General features: G+C 43.6%; 1 protein-coding gene across 3 annotated transcripts in view; it reads left to right on the plus strand.

Moving 5' to 3' along the window:
• The window catches only part of LOC120982602 (pendrin-like), a 170,128-nt gene that overhangs the window by 59,498 nt on the left and 94,985 nt on the right, over positions 1-15,645 (plus strand). For all 3 annotated transcript variants that reach the window (XM_040412886.1, XM_040412876.1, XM_040412868.1), the window contains exons 4-7: positions 8,113-8,223; positions 9,666-9,841; positions 10,496-10,660; positions 13,145-13,297. In XM_040412886.1, the coding sequence (XP_040268820.1) occupies positions 8,113-8,223; positions 9,666-9,841; positions 10,496-10,660; positions 13,145-13,297 (605 nt within the window). The remainder of the gene's footprint in view (positions 1-8,112; positions 8,224-9,665; positions 9,842-10,495; positions 10,661-13,144; positions 13,298-15,645) is intronic.

Consider the following 15,645-nt stretch of genomic DNA (forward strand, 5'->3'; position numbering starts at 1 on the left):
TCCTCTCATTGACCTGCCTAAGATCTTGCCTGATGAGGGAGACATTTTCTTGCAAGCTGCCCATGCGTGTAGTGAGAATAGCCAGTGAACTGCTGCAGTGCTGTACAGCTGCAAAGATATCTTTAATTGTGGGTTCTACTCCATCAGTAGGAAAGTGGTCAAGCTTTAAAGGAGTATCCTCTGTAGCACAGGGAAGAGCCTGTTGATCTATGGCCTTTTCCCTCCCTGATTGCTGAGCTGCCATCTTGGGGACCTGATGCACACAGTCAGCGCTCTCAGAGGGGCTCATGGATGTTTTCCCCTCAAAATTGGTAGGGGCGCCTGATACATTTGGAGGGGGCACTGAGGATGAGCGGGCGAATTTGCCCAGACAGGCCGCAACCTCCGCGGCTCTCACCTACGACGCGGCGCCATCTTGAGTCTCTCTGCTCCTCTTTCTTTCCCGCATGTTTTATGTCGGTGCACACCCAGGTCCGCACACCTAGGGGAGTATTCCGAGGGCCAGCTAGGCTGTCAGCTAGTGATATGGCAGGAGGATGGAGGATGATTGTAGGAGACAGGACGGGAGTCTCTCGGTATTGCATCCTCTTACATGCCCGACCAGGCCACACCCCAATCCTCTAGAACTTTTAAATATTTCTTATGTTTCTTCTTTTTAACTTCTTGTTCAACTTTTGTTATTTCCTTTTGGCACTTTTTGGATAGTTCTATATATTCCTCCATTTCTTTGAACGGTTCTAACTTGGTTTTAATACTCTCAATGTCAGTGTATAGGCTCATAAGTTTCTGCTTCCTTTTGTTGATAATAAACCAAATGGCATTCAAACCACATTTATTTACGAACTTCTCCCAATCATGAATGGTAATTGCCATTTCAAACCCTCGGGAATTTTTTCTTCCACAAGGTAATTCTCTAATGAGATGTCATCCCAAATAATCCTAATTTCTTTACTCCATAAATATACTATCTAGATCTAATATACTATCTTGACTCACATTAAGCATTTCAGTGGTTAATTAGGGGTTAAAAAAATAAAATAAATACCCACCTCATCCACTTGCTCGCGGAGAGGACATCTGCTCCCGTCTTGATTGAAGAAAACCCACCAAAGGACCGTGCGCGAGCGTGATGACGCCACCTCGCGCACCCAGCATGATTATGTGGTGAGGTCATTATGCTCGCCACAGTTCCTTTGGCAGATTTTCTTCAATCAAGATGGGAGTTGGCGGCCTCTCCACGAGTAAATGGATGAGGTATATAAAAAATATATATATATTTTCAGCCACCATTTTAGGAAACATTGATTCATTACCACAAAGCCCAAAGAAATCCGGCTTTGCAAGGAATCAAATTTTTCCTGAAATTCGGATCAAAGTCCACTTTAGATACTTCGATTCGCTCAACACTAATAGCCTTCAAGCAATTCAAAGCATTTCTAGATACTGTATGTCTGCATGTCTGCGTGACAGCTGATCAGTTCACCAGTTGCCAAAAATGATTTTACTACATACATTTTTTTGTGTAGTATCATTTTTATGATGTGCATTCTATATTGTTTCTGGACTGGACTTTTTGCTTTATATTGAACAGGAGTAGTATAACAGAATTCCATCCAGTAAAATAACCAGTTCATGTTTTAATTTGTTTCTCCTGTTGTGTCCGAGATGTAAAGGGTATTGTGATGACCGACGTCATGCACAGGGAGGATTAAAGGGAAAGCCCTGCCCAAGGGAGAGGGAAAGGTGGTGACCCCTAACTCACCTTGCGGCTGGCACCTGACTGCCCTGACGTCCCTAGACGGGTTCCTCACCCGTGCGGCGATCACGTGCCTAAACCCTGGCTTTCCCTAAAATGAGCCCTAGATAGTGAACGGGCTGGTGGGATCGCTAGTCCGCACCACTATCACTAAGAGGGAAACACCAGGGAGAGGACAGACAAAACAGACAAACACATACACCCAGGTGGGCGATCACAATAGACCACAAAGGTCCAACAGGGATCCGGAGGGTAGCGTTCTGGACCAACTACCAGAGAACGCAGCAACACAGCTCCAGAAGGTCAGAATAGATGTCCAGGCAGGAAGTTCTATCTCTGGCAACCAGAGAAGTGTGAGAGAGGAATATAAGGAGGTTTGGGAGTGCTGGACAAGGAACAGCTGAGGAGAAGGAGCTACGGATCCCTGAGTGAGCCAAAAGGGTTTGCAAAGCAAACCCAGAAAGCTACCATAAGGAAAACAGCCCTATCTTAAATAGAGCGTGCAGCCAAACGCTGCGACTTCCTGACCCCGGGTATAACGGAGTCAGGCGTGGTTCTCGATACCCTCGTGACAGTACCCCCCTCTCTACGAGGGGCCTCCGGACACTCAGGACCAGGTCTCTCAGGATGAGAGGCATGAAAAACCCGAACTAGCCTGTCGGCGTTTACCTCAGACGCAGGAACCCACATTCTTTCCTCGGGACCGTAACCTCTCCAATGCACCAGATATTGAAGAGAGCGGCGGACCCGACGAGAATTAACAATTTTGGATATCTGAAATTCTAGATTACCATCCACGACAACAAGAGGGGGTGGCAGCGGTGACGGTTCTAGAGGTGGAACATATTTTTTGAGTAACGACTTATGAAAAACATTATGAATTTTAAAAGTCTGAGGTAACTCCAGGCGAAAAGCCACGGGGTTGATGATGGCTACAATTTTGTAAGGGCCAATAAACCTAGGACCCAGTTTCCAAGAGGGAACCTTCAATTTAATATTCCTAGTAGACAACCACACATAGTCATTCACTCCTAGGTCCGGACCTGGCGACCGTCTCTTATCAGCCATGCATTTGTTTTTACCTCCCATATTTTTCAAGTTAGCTTGCACCTTCTGCCATACCGATGAAAGAGATGACGAAAACCGTTCCTCTTCGGGAACCCCAGAAGACCCCCCCTCTTTGAAAGTACAGAATTGGGGATGAAAACCATATGCACCAAGAAATGGTGACTTGCCAGTGGATTCCTGACGACGATTATTTTTTGGCAAACTCAGCTAACGGTAAATATGATGACCACAACTCTTGGTTTTCAGACACAAAACATCTTAGATATGTCTCAAGGTTTTGGTTTGTACGCTCAGTCTGTCCATTTGACTGAGGATGGAAAGCTGAGGAAAAGGACAAGTGTACCCCCAAACGGGAACAAAAAGCTTTCCAAAATTTAGAAATAAACTGGGTACCCCGATCCGAAACAACATCGGAGGGGACCCCGTGAAGCTTCACGATTTCACTGACGAATACCTGAGCAAGAGTCTTAGCATTAGGTAGTGCGGGTAACGCAATGAAGTGTACCATTTTGCTAAACCTGTCCACTACTACCAAAATAACTGTTTTACCCGCAGACAAAGGTAAGTCAGTGATAAAATCCATTGACAGATGTGTCCACGGTCTATTGGGAATGACGAGTGGTAATAGAGACCCTGCAGGACGTGTATGTGAAACTTTTGCGCGCGCACAGGTAGAACAAGAAGACACAAAATCCAATACATCCTGACGCAACCTTGGCCACCAAAAACGACGAGACAATAGCTCCAAGGTTGCTTTACTACCCGGGTGCCCAGCAAGTGCCGAACTATGATGTTCCTTTAATAATTCGAAACGTAGGTTCAACGGTACAAACAATTTCTCTGAGGGGCAAGAGACCGGGGCGTCCCCCTGGGCCTCTAACACCTTCCCCTCCAAAACAGAGTGTACCGCAGAAACAACCACTCCTCTTTGAAGAATGGGCACCGGATCACTCACATTACCCCCTCCAGGGAAACAACGAGATAGTGCATCAGCCTTGGTGTTCTTTGCCCCAGGACAATAGGTAATCACAAAGTTAAACCTGGTAAAAAATAGCGATCACCTAGCCTGTCTAGGGGTGAGACGCTTAGCTGATTCGAGGTACAGAAGATTTTTGTGGTCCGTAATCACAGTGACGGGGTGGACTGCCCCCTCTAAGAAGTGACGCCACTCCTCAAACGCAAGTTTAATAGCTAATAGTTCCCTATTGCCAATATCGTAGTTCTTTTCTGCTGCAGATAGTTTTTTAGAAAAGAAAGCACAAGGACGCCATTTGCCAGGAGACGGACCCTGAGACAGCACCGCCCCCACTCCCACCTCTGACGCATCGACTTCAACAATAAAAGGCTGAGAGACATCAGGTTGGACTAGTACAGGTGCTGAGGTAAACCTCTCTTTTAGAGAGGAAAAAGCAACTTTAGCGGCGTCAGACCATTTAGAAAAATCAGTCCCCTTCCTAGTCATGTCAGTAAGCGGTTTTACAATAAGTGAATAATTTTTAATGAATTTCCTATAGAAATTCGCGAAGCCCAAGAACCGTTGTAGTGCTTTGAGGTTCTCAGGAAGATCCCAATCTAAAATTGCCTGGACCTTCCTAGGATCCATACGGAAACCTGAAGCAGATAAAAAATAACCTAGGAATTGTATCTCCTGAACGGCGAAGACACATTTTTCAATTTTAGCATATAATTCATTCGTCCGTAGGACCTGCAGTACTTGTCTGACATGCACCTCATGTGTTTTCAGATCAGACGAATAAATTAAAATATCATCTAGGTATATTACCACAAACCTGCCGATTAGATGACTAAAAATGTCATTAACGAAATGTTGAAAGACGGCAGGAGCATTGGTCAGACCGAAAGGCATAACTAGATTTTCATAATGCCCCTCAGGGGTGTTAAACGCTGTCTTCCACTCATCCCCCTCCTTAATACGAATCAGATTGTAGGCCCCCCTAAGATCAAGTTTGGAGAACCACCTAGCACCCGCAATCTGGTTAAACAGGTCAGGAATGAGAGGAAGAGGGTATGGGTCTCGGATGGTTATCCGATTTAATTCGCGAAAATCTAAGCAAGGACGCAGGCCCCCATCTTTCTTTTTAACGAAGAAAAACCCTGCAGCCACGGGTGAAGAAGAGGGTCTGATGTGTCCCTTAGCCAAGCTCTCGGAGATATAATCTTTCATGGCTTGTCTCTCTGGACCCGAAAGATTATATAACCTGGTCTTGGGTAATTTTGCGCCGGGAATAAGGTTAACCGGGCAATCATAAGGACGATGAGGTGGTAAGTTCTGACAACCCTTTTCAGAAAAAACATCCTCAAAATCCAAAATAAATGTAGGTAGGGTAGTTATGGAGGCGACTAAGCAATTGCTATTTAAGCAATTTTCTCTGCACTGCTCACTCCACTCCAATATTTCCCTGGCCTGCCAATCCACTACTGGATTGTGCGCTACCAACCAGGGAAGACCCAGCACTACCGGAGTGGGAAGCCCCTCCAGAACATAACCTGAAAGCATCTCGTTATGGTGGTCCCCTACCCGAAGGTGTAAATTATGAACAATGTGGGTGAGGTTTCTCTGAGACAGGGGAGCAGAATCAATAGCGAATATGGGAATGGGTCTCTGTAACGTACAGAGAGACAAACCCATAGTGCGGGCAAAATGGGCATCTATCAAATTTACCCCTGCTCCACTGTCTAGAAAGAAAGAATTAGTCTCCGTCTTATCACCAAAAATAATAACCGCTGGCAACACAAATTGCGATGTACGTATGGAGGAAACGTATACCCCCCGGCTGACATCCTCCACACAACCTGGGGTTAGTAGTTTTTCCGACGGTCTTTTGTTTCTGAGGAAAGAAGGACAGACATTAATGAAATGACCCCTCTCCCCACAAAAAAAACAAACCCCACGCCTACGGCGAGCCTCAGGAGGACGGACCTGACGAGTAGTTCCTCCTAGCTGCATAGGCTCATCTAAGTCCGTACAGACTAACTGCTGCTTGGGAGGGGTTACCAATTGCTCCGGTTTTTTCAACCTGTCCCTAAGGCGTCTCTCTATACGGATAGAAAGGGACATAACCGCATCAAGGGAAAAGGGGGTCTGATATAATGCAAGCGCATCCTTAACCCTTTCATATAACCCAGAGCAGAACTGACTCCTGAGAGCCGGGTCGTTCCATTGGGTATCCGTAGCCCACCTACGGAATTCAGAGCAATACTCCTCTACTGGCCGCTCTCCTTGTAGGAGTCTCCGTAATCTTGATTCAGCCAGTGCGACTCGGTCAGGGTCGTCATATATGAGACCCAAAGCCCCGAAAAACTCATCCATTGACCGGAGAGCCTGGGAATCAGTAGGTAAAGAGAACGCCCAGGACTGCGGGTCCCCCTGCAGCAGGGAAATAACAACCCCCACCCGCTGATCTTCATTACCAGAGGAGTAAGGGCGCAGTTTAAAATATAACTTACAGGCCTCACGGAATGTCAAAAACTTGTCCCTTCCCCCAGAAAATCTGTCAGGGAGAGGGACCTTGGGTTCCGCAACAACCTGGTTACCAGTAGCAACCGCTGGGCTTGCGGTCAGTTGTAATCGCTGCTGTTGCTGGAGGACCGACGCCTTCAATCCTGCCACCTCAAAAGACAGGCCATGAAATTGTTTGGACAGAGCAGCAATTTGATCCATACTGGATTCTAAGTAGGTAAAAAATTTTTTTTTTTTTTTTTTTACCTACACAAAATAAGGGCCAGAGATAATGTAATGACCGACATCATGCACAGGGAGGATTAAAGGGAAAGCCCTGCCCAAGGGAGAGGGAAAGGTGGCGACCCCTAACTCACCTTGCGGCTGGCACCTGACTGCCCTGACGTCCCTAGATGGGTTCCTCACCCGTGCGGCGATCACGTGCCTAAACCCTGGCTTTCCCTAAAATGAGCCCTAGATAGTGAACGGGCCGGTGGGATCGCTAGTCCGCACCACTGACACTAAGAGGGAAACACCAGGGAGAGGACAGACAAACACATACACCCAGGTGGGCGATCACAATAGACCACAAAGGTCCAACAGGGATCCGGAGGGTAGCGTTCTGGACCAACTACCAGAGAACGCAGCAACACAGCTCCAGAGGGTCAGTATAGAAGTCCAGGCAGGAAGTTCTATCTCTGGCAACCAGAGAAGTGTGAGAGGGGAATATAAGGAGGTTTGGGAGTGCTGGACAAGGAACAGCTGAGGAGAAGGAGCTACGGATCCCTGAGTGAGCCAAAGGGGTTTGCAAAGCAAACCCAGAAAGCTACCATAAGAAAAACAGCCCTATCTTAAATAGAGCGTGCAGCCAAACGCTGCGACTTCCTGACCCCGGGTATAACGGAGTCAGGCGTGGTTGTCGATACCCTCGTGACAGGTATATGAAGAAACTGCAGCACTCACTTGTCTTCAATTCTGTGGAATTTATTTCACCAGCAAAAATGCGACGTTTCGACCGTAATGGTCTTTCTGCTTGAGAAAGACCATTACGGTCGAAACGTCGCATTTTTGCTGGTGAAATAAATTCCACAGAATTGAAGACAAGTGAGTGCTGCGGTTTCTTCTATATGACGCATCCAAGGGGGAACTCCAGACTGGCTCCCAACACGTCTGGCACCACCACAAGATAAGGCTTTATTTTTCCGTCGTGCTGCTATACGCATTTTTTTCTACGAGATGTAAAGGGGTTATGCCATGATTGATTAGTAATGTTATATACATTGATTGATATATACATTATTTAGGACATGACAGTCTATTTCTAACAGAACTAGAACCAGCTCTGTACCTCACATGGATCCAGAGATCTTCCCATTCATTGCTGTAATTGTTCTGCTAGATTTATTTCAGGCTGGTATCTCAGGGGGTGTATACTTTCTGCTGTAGCTCTTTCTCTGTAACTGACATAGCTTCTAAGATATGGCTGGTAGCAGTTGAAGATTTAATCTGAGCGCATGCAACCACCCCATTGAGGTGGACGGAGAAGTAAGGAAAAAAACTAACAGCAGGTGGCGCTATACAGATTTTATTGAATAGCTAAGTCACTGTACTAAATTTTTAATTACATGTAATTACATAAGTATTCAGATCTAGTTGCTGGCTTGAAAAATGTAGAATATTTTTTTGGCACAACCCCTTTAATGCTGCTGATTTCTCATATAAACCATTCAAGAAAGCCTCCACTTCAAGAAAAAGAAATTAATTAATGAGATCCTATATGTTTATAGCGTAATATAATATAACATAATAAATATGTGTTTGCTTACAGGTTTGGCATTTGCCTTGCTTGCTGAGGTTCCAGTGGGATATGGACTTTATTCCTCCTTCTTTCCCATCTTGACCTACTTCTTCTTGGGAACATCTAGGCACATTGCAGTTGGTAGGTTTTTATACAATCCAGATCCAGAGAACAATGCTTGCTTTTATTTTAGACACAGTATTACAACTGTGACTTTCCCGGTTTGTCTTGTGTCTACAGCCATGTTACTCTCATGTGGCAGAATTTTCAATAAATTTTTTTGTGCATGAGAGATGTGTCAAACGAGACAAGGTCTTCAGCCAAGTTAAAAAAGGATGAATGCTGGGAAATATATTTTAAGATGACCGTAGCTTTTCCTAATTGGATTTTAATATAATTAATATAATCAGTAAAATTGTCTGCTGGGATATAACTGCATAAAAAGAAACATAAGCCCGATTCTTACCAAATTAATATTCCCTATTTTTCGTAACTATAAGACGCACCTAGGATTTGGAGAAAGTAAATAATAAAAAATATATTTTTTTCACCAGACCACAGATCAGACCTTCAAATCAGACCCCAAAGCTCCATCAGCCTCAGATCAGACCTCCAACCTCCATCAGCCTCAGATAAGCACCCCATCAGCCTAAGATCATACCCCCATCAGACCCTGTCAGCCTCATATCAGACGCCATCAGCCTCAGATCAAACGCCATTAGCCTCAGATCAGATGCCATCATCCTCAGCTCAGACCCCCTTAGCCCCGGAACAGACCGCATCAGCCTCAGAACAGACCCCATCAGCCTCATATCAGACCCCATCATCCACAGATTAGACCCCATCAGCCCCAGAACAGACCCCATCAGCCTCAGAACAGACCCCATCAGCCTCAGAACAGACCCCATCATCCCCAGAACAGACAACATCAGCCTCAGATTGGACTCCCATTAGACCTCAAACTTACCTCGCTTGATCCAGATGGCACTGCCACTTACTCACTGCTCCCTGGTCTTCTGGCCCACGCTGCACTGTGACCTGACATCGCACATTGTCAGGTCATAGTGCGCGCCTACATGCACTACATCCTGACGCTGTACACCATCAGGGCAGAGTTCAGAGCGGGGCCCGTAAAAAGACCAGGTAGGATGAGTACTGCGCAGCTCTTCCCTCTCTGCTCCCTGCGTCTCCTGCATGCTGATGACCGCTTCCATAATGGAAACAGTCATTAGTATTCAGACAATAAGATGCTCTGCCACTTTTCCCTCCGGCCCTGCAGGAGAAGACCAGGTACCGCTGAGTACAGAGCCAGCACAGGAAGCGCTGCATTCACCGCTCCCTAGTCCTCCTGTACTAACGAGTGCTTCTGTAATGGAAGTGCTCAATAGTATTCACCCCATAAGATGCACTGACATTTCCCCCCCCACTTTAGTGCATCTTATAGTTAAAAAAATACGGTAGATGTTTCACTGTACTCTGATTCGATTCACATACAATGAACAGTTTTTATCCAAATCTCTGACACACTTGTATCTTGTTTTAGTCAGCGGTTACTTCATGAATATATACATCTATGCCAACAGGACCATTTCCAGTTATCTGTTTAATGGTTGGACAAGTTGTGCTTTCTCTGGCCCCTGATGAAAAATTCATAATTGCCAATTCCACATGGAATGAAACGCAGATAGATTATGAAGCACGGGATGCTGCAAGAGTTGTCATATCAAGCACTTTGTGCTTCTTAAGTGGAATAATACAGGTAGTACATTTTATGTATTTTGTGAATAATATAAGGACTATAGATATGCTTATTTTATTCAGTATCACTGCATTGTCTGGGTGGAAAGTTCAGATTAGGCAAATATCTCTGCCAAGGATCAGCAGCAAAATCTGCATTGCAAAGAGTAAAATACATGGCATATACACCACAAATCCGCATCATAGACATGCTGTGGTTTTAAAAATTCCACAGCATGCATTTAAAGGGAACCCCATTACCTCTTTCCTAACGGAGCAGAGTTACAAGGTAGACATTTAGCACACAATAAAGGAAACACAAAGAAGGTAAGTATTATGCTCATCTCAGGGGGGCTGCCTGGTTGAAGAAGGGGATATGTCCTCCTTCAGCTCTGAACTCGGACAACCCCCTTAATATGTTTTGTAGTTAAATGGACTACATTTATGATTGTGTAGCTCGCTTGGATTTATTCTGACCTGCAAATTGTTAGTTTTATAGGATAGATTTCTGTCTCCTACTTAGCCACATTTTTTAGAAATACAGTTGAGCTATACATTTAAAGAAAAATGTGGTATGAACAAACTAAATTGTGTACAGTATTATGTAAATTGTACCTAGAGAATAATAGTGGAGGATTTAACAGTTGTTTACATTGTTTCTTTATTTTATCGCTAGCTTGTACTAGGAGCACTGCAGTTTGGCTTTGTTGTCAGATACCTGGGAGACCCATTAGTTCGAGGATTTACCACAGCTGCTGCTTTTCAAGTATTCATCTCACAGATCAAACTGATTTTCAACATACCGTCAACAAATTACAGTGGAGTACTGTCAATAGTTTATGTGAGTGCATATAATTGACAGCTGGTGATGTGTCCAATTTTACAGTATTAAGGATCATGCACACGGCCATTGGCCGGCCATGCCCGTATAGCAGGCGGCAAACAGCAGGTCCGCAATATACGGATACCAGCTATGTGCACACCATATGACGAATGTGGACCCATTCACTTGAACAGAGGCACAGAACCTCTCTCCATGCCTCCGCACTGCAAAAAATAGAACATGTTCAAGTTGAATAGGTCTACATCCGTCTGCGGCAGCCGCACGGAAGATGCCCATGCATTGGAGACCGCAAACTGCGACCCCAATACACGGAACGGCTGGTTCGTGTGCATGAACCCTAAGGGTCCATTAACATGTCCGCAAAATGGGTCCGCATCCGTTCCGCAATTTTGCTGAACAGGTGCAGACCCATTTATTTTCAATGGGGCCGGAATGTGCTGTCCGCATCCGCATTTTCGGATCCGCACTTCCGCATCCGTGCTTCCGTTTCCGCAAAAAAAACAGAACATGTCCTATTCTTGTCCGCAATTGCGGACAAGATTAGGCATTTTCTATTATAGTGCTGGCGATGTGCGGTCCGCAAATTGCGGAATGCACATTGCCAGTGTCCGTGTTTTGCAGACACTTACGGACGTGTGAATGGACCCTTACTCTAACTAAATTGGATTATGTATGGTTTATTTATGCACAGTTATGGATACTTATGCACAGTTTTTTTTTATTGTTTTATTTGTTTTCTAAAGTAAAAAGTAACCAACTTTCTGCATAGTTCTCATTAAAAATTTCCTGCCATTTTGCTGTTGAAGATTCTTTACAGTTCTTTCATGTAGATGACTGTCCCGCTGCTTCTGACTTAGGCCCCTTTCACACGGGCGTTGCGGATTGGGGCCGAATGCATTCAGGCTGCGTTCAGGGAAAATGGTGCGATTTTGACACTAAAACAAGTCAGTTTTCACTGTGATTGCATTCCATGTTTGCATTTTTTCCCGGTGCAAAACATTGTAATGCGTTTTGCAGGCGCGTGAGAAAAATCGGCATGTTTGGTACCCAGACCCGAACCCGGACTTCTTCACAGAAGTTCGGTTTTGGGTTAGGTGTTGTGTAGATTTTATTATTTTCCCTTATAACATGGTTATAAGGGAAAATAATAGCATTCTTAATACAGAATGCATAGTCCAATAGGGCTGGAGGGGTTAAGAAAAATAATATAACTCACCTTAATCCACTTGATCGCGCAGCCCGGCTTCTCTTCTGTCTTGTTCTTTGCTGTGCACAGGAATAGGACCTTTGATGATGTCACTGCGCTCATCACATGGTCCATCACATGATCTTTTACCATGGTGATTGATCATGTGACGGACCATGTGATGAGCGCAGTGAGTGTGACGTCATCAAAGGTCCTTTTCCTGTGCACAGCAAAGAAGACAGAAGAGAAGCCGGGCTGAGGGATCAAGTGGATTAAGGTGAGTTATATTATTTTTTATTTATTTTTAACCCCTCCAGCCCTATTGTACTATGCATTCTGTATTAAGAATGCTATTATTTTCCCTTATAACCATGTTATAAGGGAAAATAATAATGATTGGGTCCCCATCCCGATCGTCTCCTAACAACCGTGCGTGAAAATCGCACCGCATCCGCACTTGCTTGCGGATGCTTGCGATTTTTTACGCAGCCCCATTCACTTCTATAGGGCCTGCGTTGCGTGAAAAACGCTGAATATAGAACATGCTGCGATTTTCACGCAACGCACAAGTGAAATTAATGGGTCCGGATTCAGTGCGGGTGCACTGCGTTCACGTCACGCATTGCAAACTCGCTCGTATGAAAGGGGCCTTAGATTCAACAGGACACTGCCCTTGGCTGTATCATCTCTTTCTGCTTGGTGTCAGAGACAGAAGGGAGGGGACGGAGGTTGTACCTGGCAGATGAAAGAGTGGAGAAGGAGGAAAGCATTCATGTTTTCAGAGAGGGTAGATCAAACAAGCTGTACTGTATCAGGAAGGAACAATCACCTATGTATCACTTTGCACAGAGAGAGCAGAGGGCCCTGGGAGGGAGAAGAAAATCACATACTTCTCAGCATCAATGTATTAACACAGTAGAAAATACAACCCAAATTACTATAGAAGGGGAAACCAGGAACGAAGCTGTGCTGATACATGAGAACTGGTGAAGGCAGCAACATCCTGGAATCACAGACCTTACATCCAGCATGTATTACTGGGTGAAACATGACATGTAAGAAAAGTCTGTAAACTAGGAGCAGGTTGCAAAATGCATGTTGTTGGGGTTTGAAAATCAATGAAACAGTGAATATTGCAGACCAAAACTATGCATGATAGGTAAAAATAATTTTTCTATGTCAAAGTATCCATAACCTATAATTGTGTATTTATTCTTTAATATATAATTGTGTAAAGTGGTAGCTAAAGCAGTTGTTGTTTGTGCCATACTAATTGTCTGCTTTTATTTTTTTAGACAACCATTGATATCTTTGCCAACATTAGTAAAACAAACTTTGCTGATCTTACAGCTGGATTGATTACTTTAGTGTTATGTTTAGTTGTGAAAGACTTAAATGAGAGATATAAGCATATAATGCGCATTCCTATTCCAATCGAGGTTATTTTGGTAAGTCAGATACTATGCTAGCATTCTGTATGTTGTGTTCACATGTGCAAAAGTTGTAGGCAGGTAAAAAAATAGAAGTGTTAATAGTTTATTTTTATCAATTAACAACATGCAAAGTAAATGAACAAAAGAGAAATCGAAATCAAATCAATATTTGGTGTGACCATCCATTGCCTTCAAAACAGCATCAGTTCTTCTAGGTACACTTGCACACAGTCTTTGAAGGTACTCGGCAGGGAGGTTCTTCCAAACATCTTGGAGAATGAATCACATATTTTCTGTGTATTTAGGCTTGCTCAAGTCCTTTTGTCTTTTCATGTAATTCCAGACAGACTCAATTATGTTAATTTCAGGACTCTGTGGGGGACATATCATCACTTCCAGGACTCCTTGTTGTTCTTTACACTGAAGATAGTTCTTACTGACATTGCCTATATGTTTGGGGGTCATTATCCTGTTGAAGAATAAATTTCGAGCCAATCAGATCCATGATGGTATTGCATGATACATATGTATCTGCCTGTTTTTCTCAGCATAGAGGGGACATTAATCCCCTTAAAAATGTAGAGCAGCAGATAAAAGACACATCATGCTTACTTTGATGTGGAAACAAGGCCAAGTTACTCAACTATGCAGGAAAACATAGGAACTGGGGTGTGGGAAAATGTCAGCTGGTGCTCTAGACTGATGAGTCAAAATTTGAAATATTTGTCTGTAACATAATGTAGTTTCTTTACCGAAGAGCTGGAGACTGATACAATAATGAGTGTCTACCATAAACAGTGAAACATGGTGGAGGTAGGGAACCTTGCAAGTTTGGGGCTGCATTTCAGCAAATGGAGTTGGGAATTTGGTCAATTAATGGCATCCTCAATGCTGAGAAATACAAGCAAATAGTTATCTATCATATTGTATCATCAGGGGGCATCTGATTGGCTAAATATTTATTCTGCAGCAGGACAATGACCCCAGACATATTGGCAGTGTCATTAACCCTTAGGATACTAGAGTTTTTCATTTTTCTTCTCTGTCTTCCTGGAGCCATAACTTTGTTTTATTTTTCCATTCACATATCCATATAAAGGCTTGTTTTTTTGGGACAAGTTGTACTTGCTAATGCCATCATTTAATATGGCATACAATGTAGTGGGAAGCAGGAAAAAAATTCCAAATGGAGTGGAATTGGGAAAAAAAACGCAATTCCTCCACCGTTTTACAGATTTTGTCCTTACGGCGTTCCATTTGGCAAAACTGACCTGTGCCCTTCATTCTTTGCGTCAGTATGAATTCAAAGATACCACATATGTATAGGTTTTATATGTCTAAATACTGTAAAAATAAATAAAAACTTTGAAAATTTTTATTTTTTTTCTCGTGCATGGCATTGGGGGACACAGCACCATGGTAGTTGGACATATACCCATGGTTCTGTGTCCCCCAATGCCTACTACGAGAAAAGGATTTTACGGAGAGTACAAAAAATCCATTTTTCTCGTGCATGGCATTGGGGGACACAGCACCATGGGTATATGTCCAACTACCATGGTGCTGTGTCCCCCAATGCCTACTACGAGAAAAGGATTTTACGGAGAGTACAAAAAATCCATTTCTTACACCACCATATTCTGACCCCAATAATTTTTTTTTTATAGTTATGTCTACTGTGCTGTGTGGGGGCTCGTTTTTTGCAGGACGATCTGTAGTTTTAATTGTTACCATTTGTGTGATTTTTTTTGATCACAATGACTGAATCTGCCATTTTGATACTTTTTTCTGTTACGCCATTCGCCGTATTTGAAAAATATTTTTATAACAGTACAGGTGTTTTTGGATGCAGTGATGCCCATGATGTTTATATTTTTTATGTATTTATTTTTTTATTCAAAGTATATGGGGATAATTTTACCTTTTACCTTTTTTTTTAACTTATTTTTAATTTTTTGCAGCCTCTTTAGGAGGCTACCATGTTCACTACTTTTTTTTTTTTTTATTGAATATTACCATACTGCAAATAGCAGTATAGTAATATGTAAATTGCTGATTTCTTATGTTGGCCTGCCACCTGCCAACATAGGAATGGCAGCTCTAATATGCTGGCTGTCTTCAGAGAGACCCAGCCTATTAGAATAAATTACTGGCATCTCCAATCGCCAGTCACGGTCATTAGCCGAGGACCTCTGCTGAGCAGAGAAGCGCTGGCCAATGAGCGCTCTGCATGTGCGAGCAGGCGCCATGTTTAAACATCATTCCAGCGCCATACATGTACGGCGCTGGTAGTGAAAGGGTTCAGAACTATCTTCAGCATAAAGAAGAACATAGAGTCCTGGAAGTGATGATATGGTCCCCAC

Source organism: Bufo bufo, chromosome 1, assembly GCF_905171765.1.
Source record: "Bufo bufo chromosome 1, aBufBuf1.1, whole genome shotgun sequence".
NCBI classification, from domain to species: Eukaryota; Metazoa; Chordata; class Amphibia; order Anura; family Bufonidae; genus Bufo; species Bufo bufo.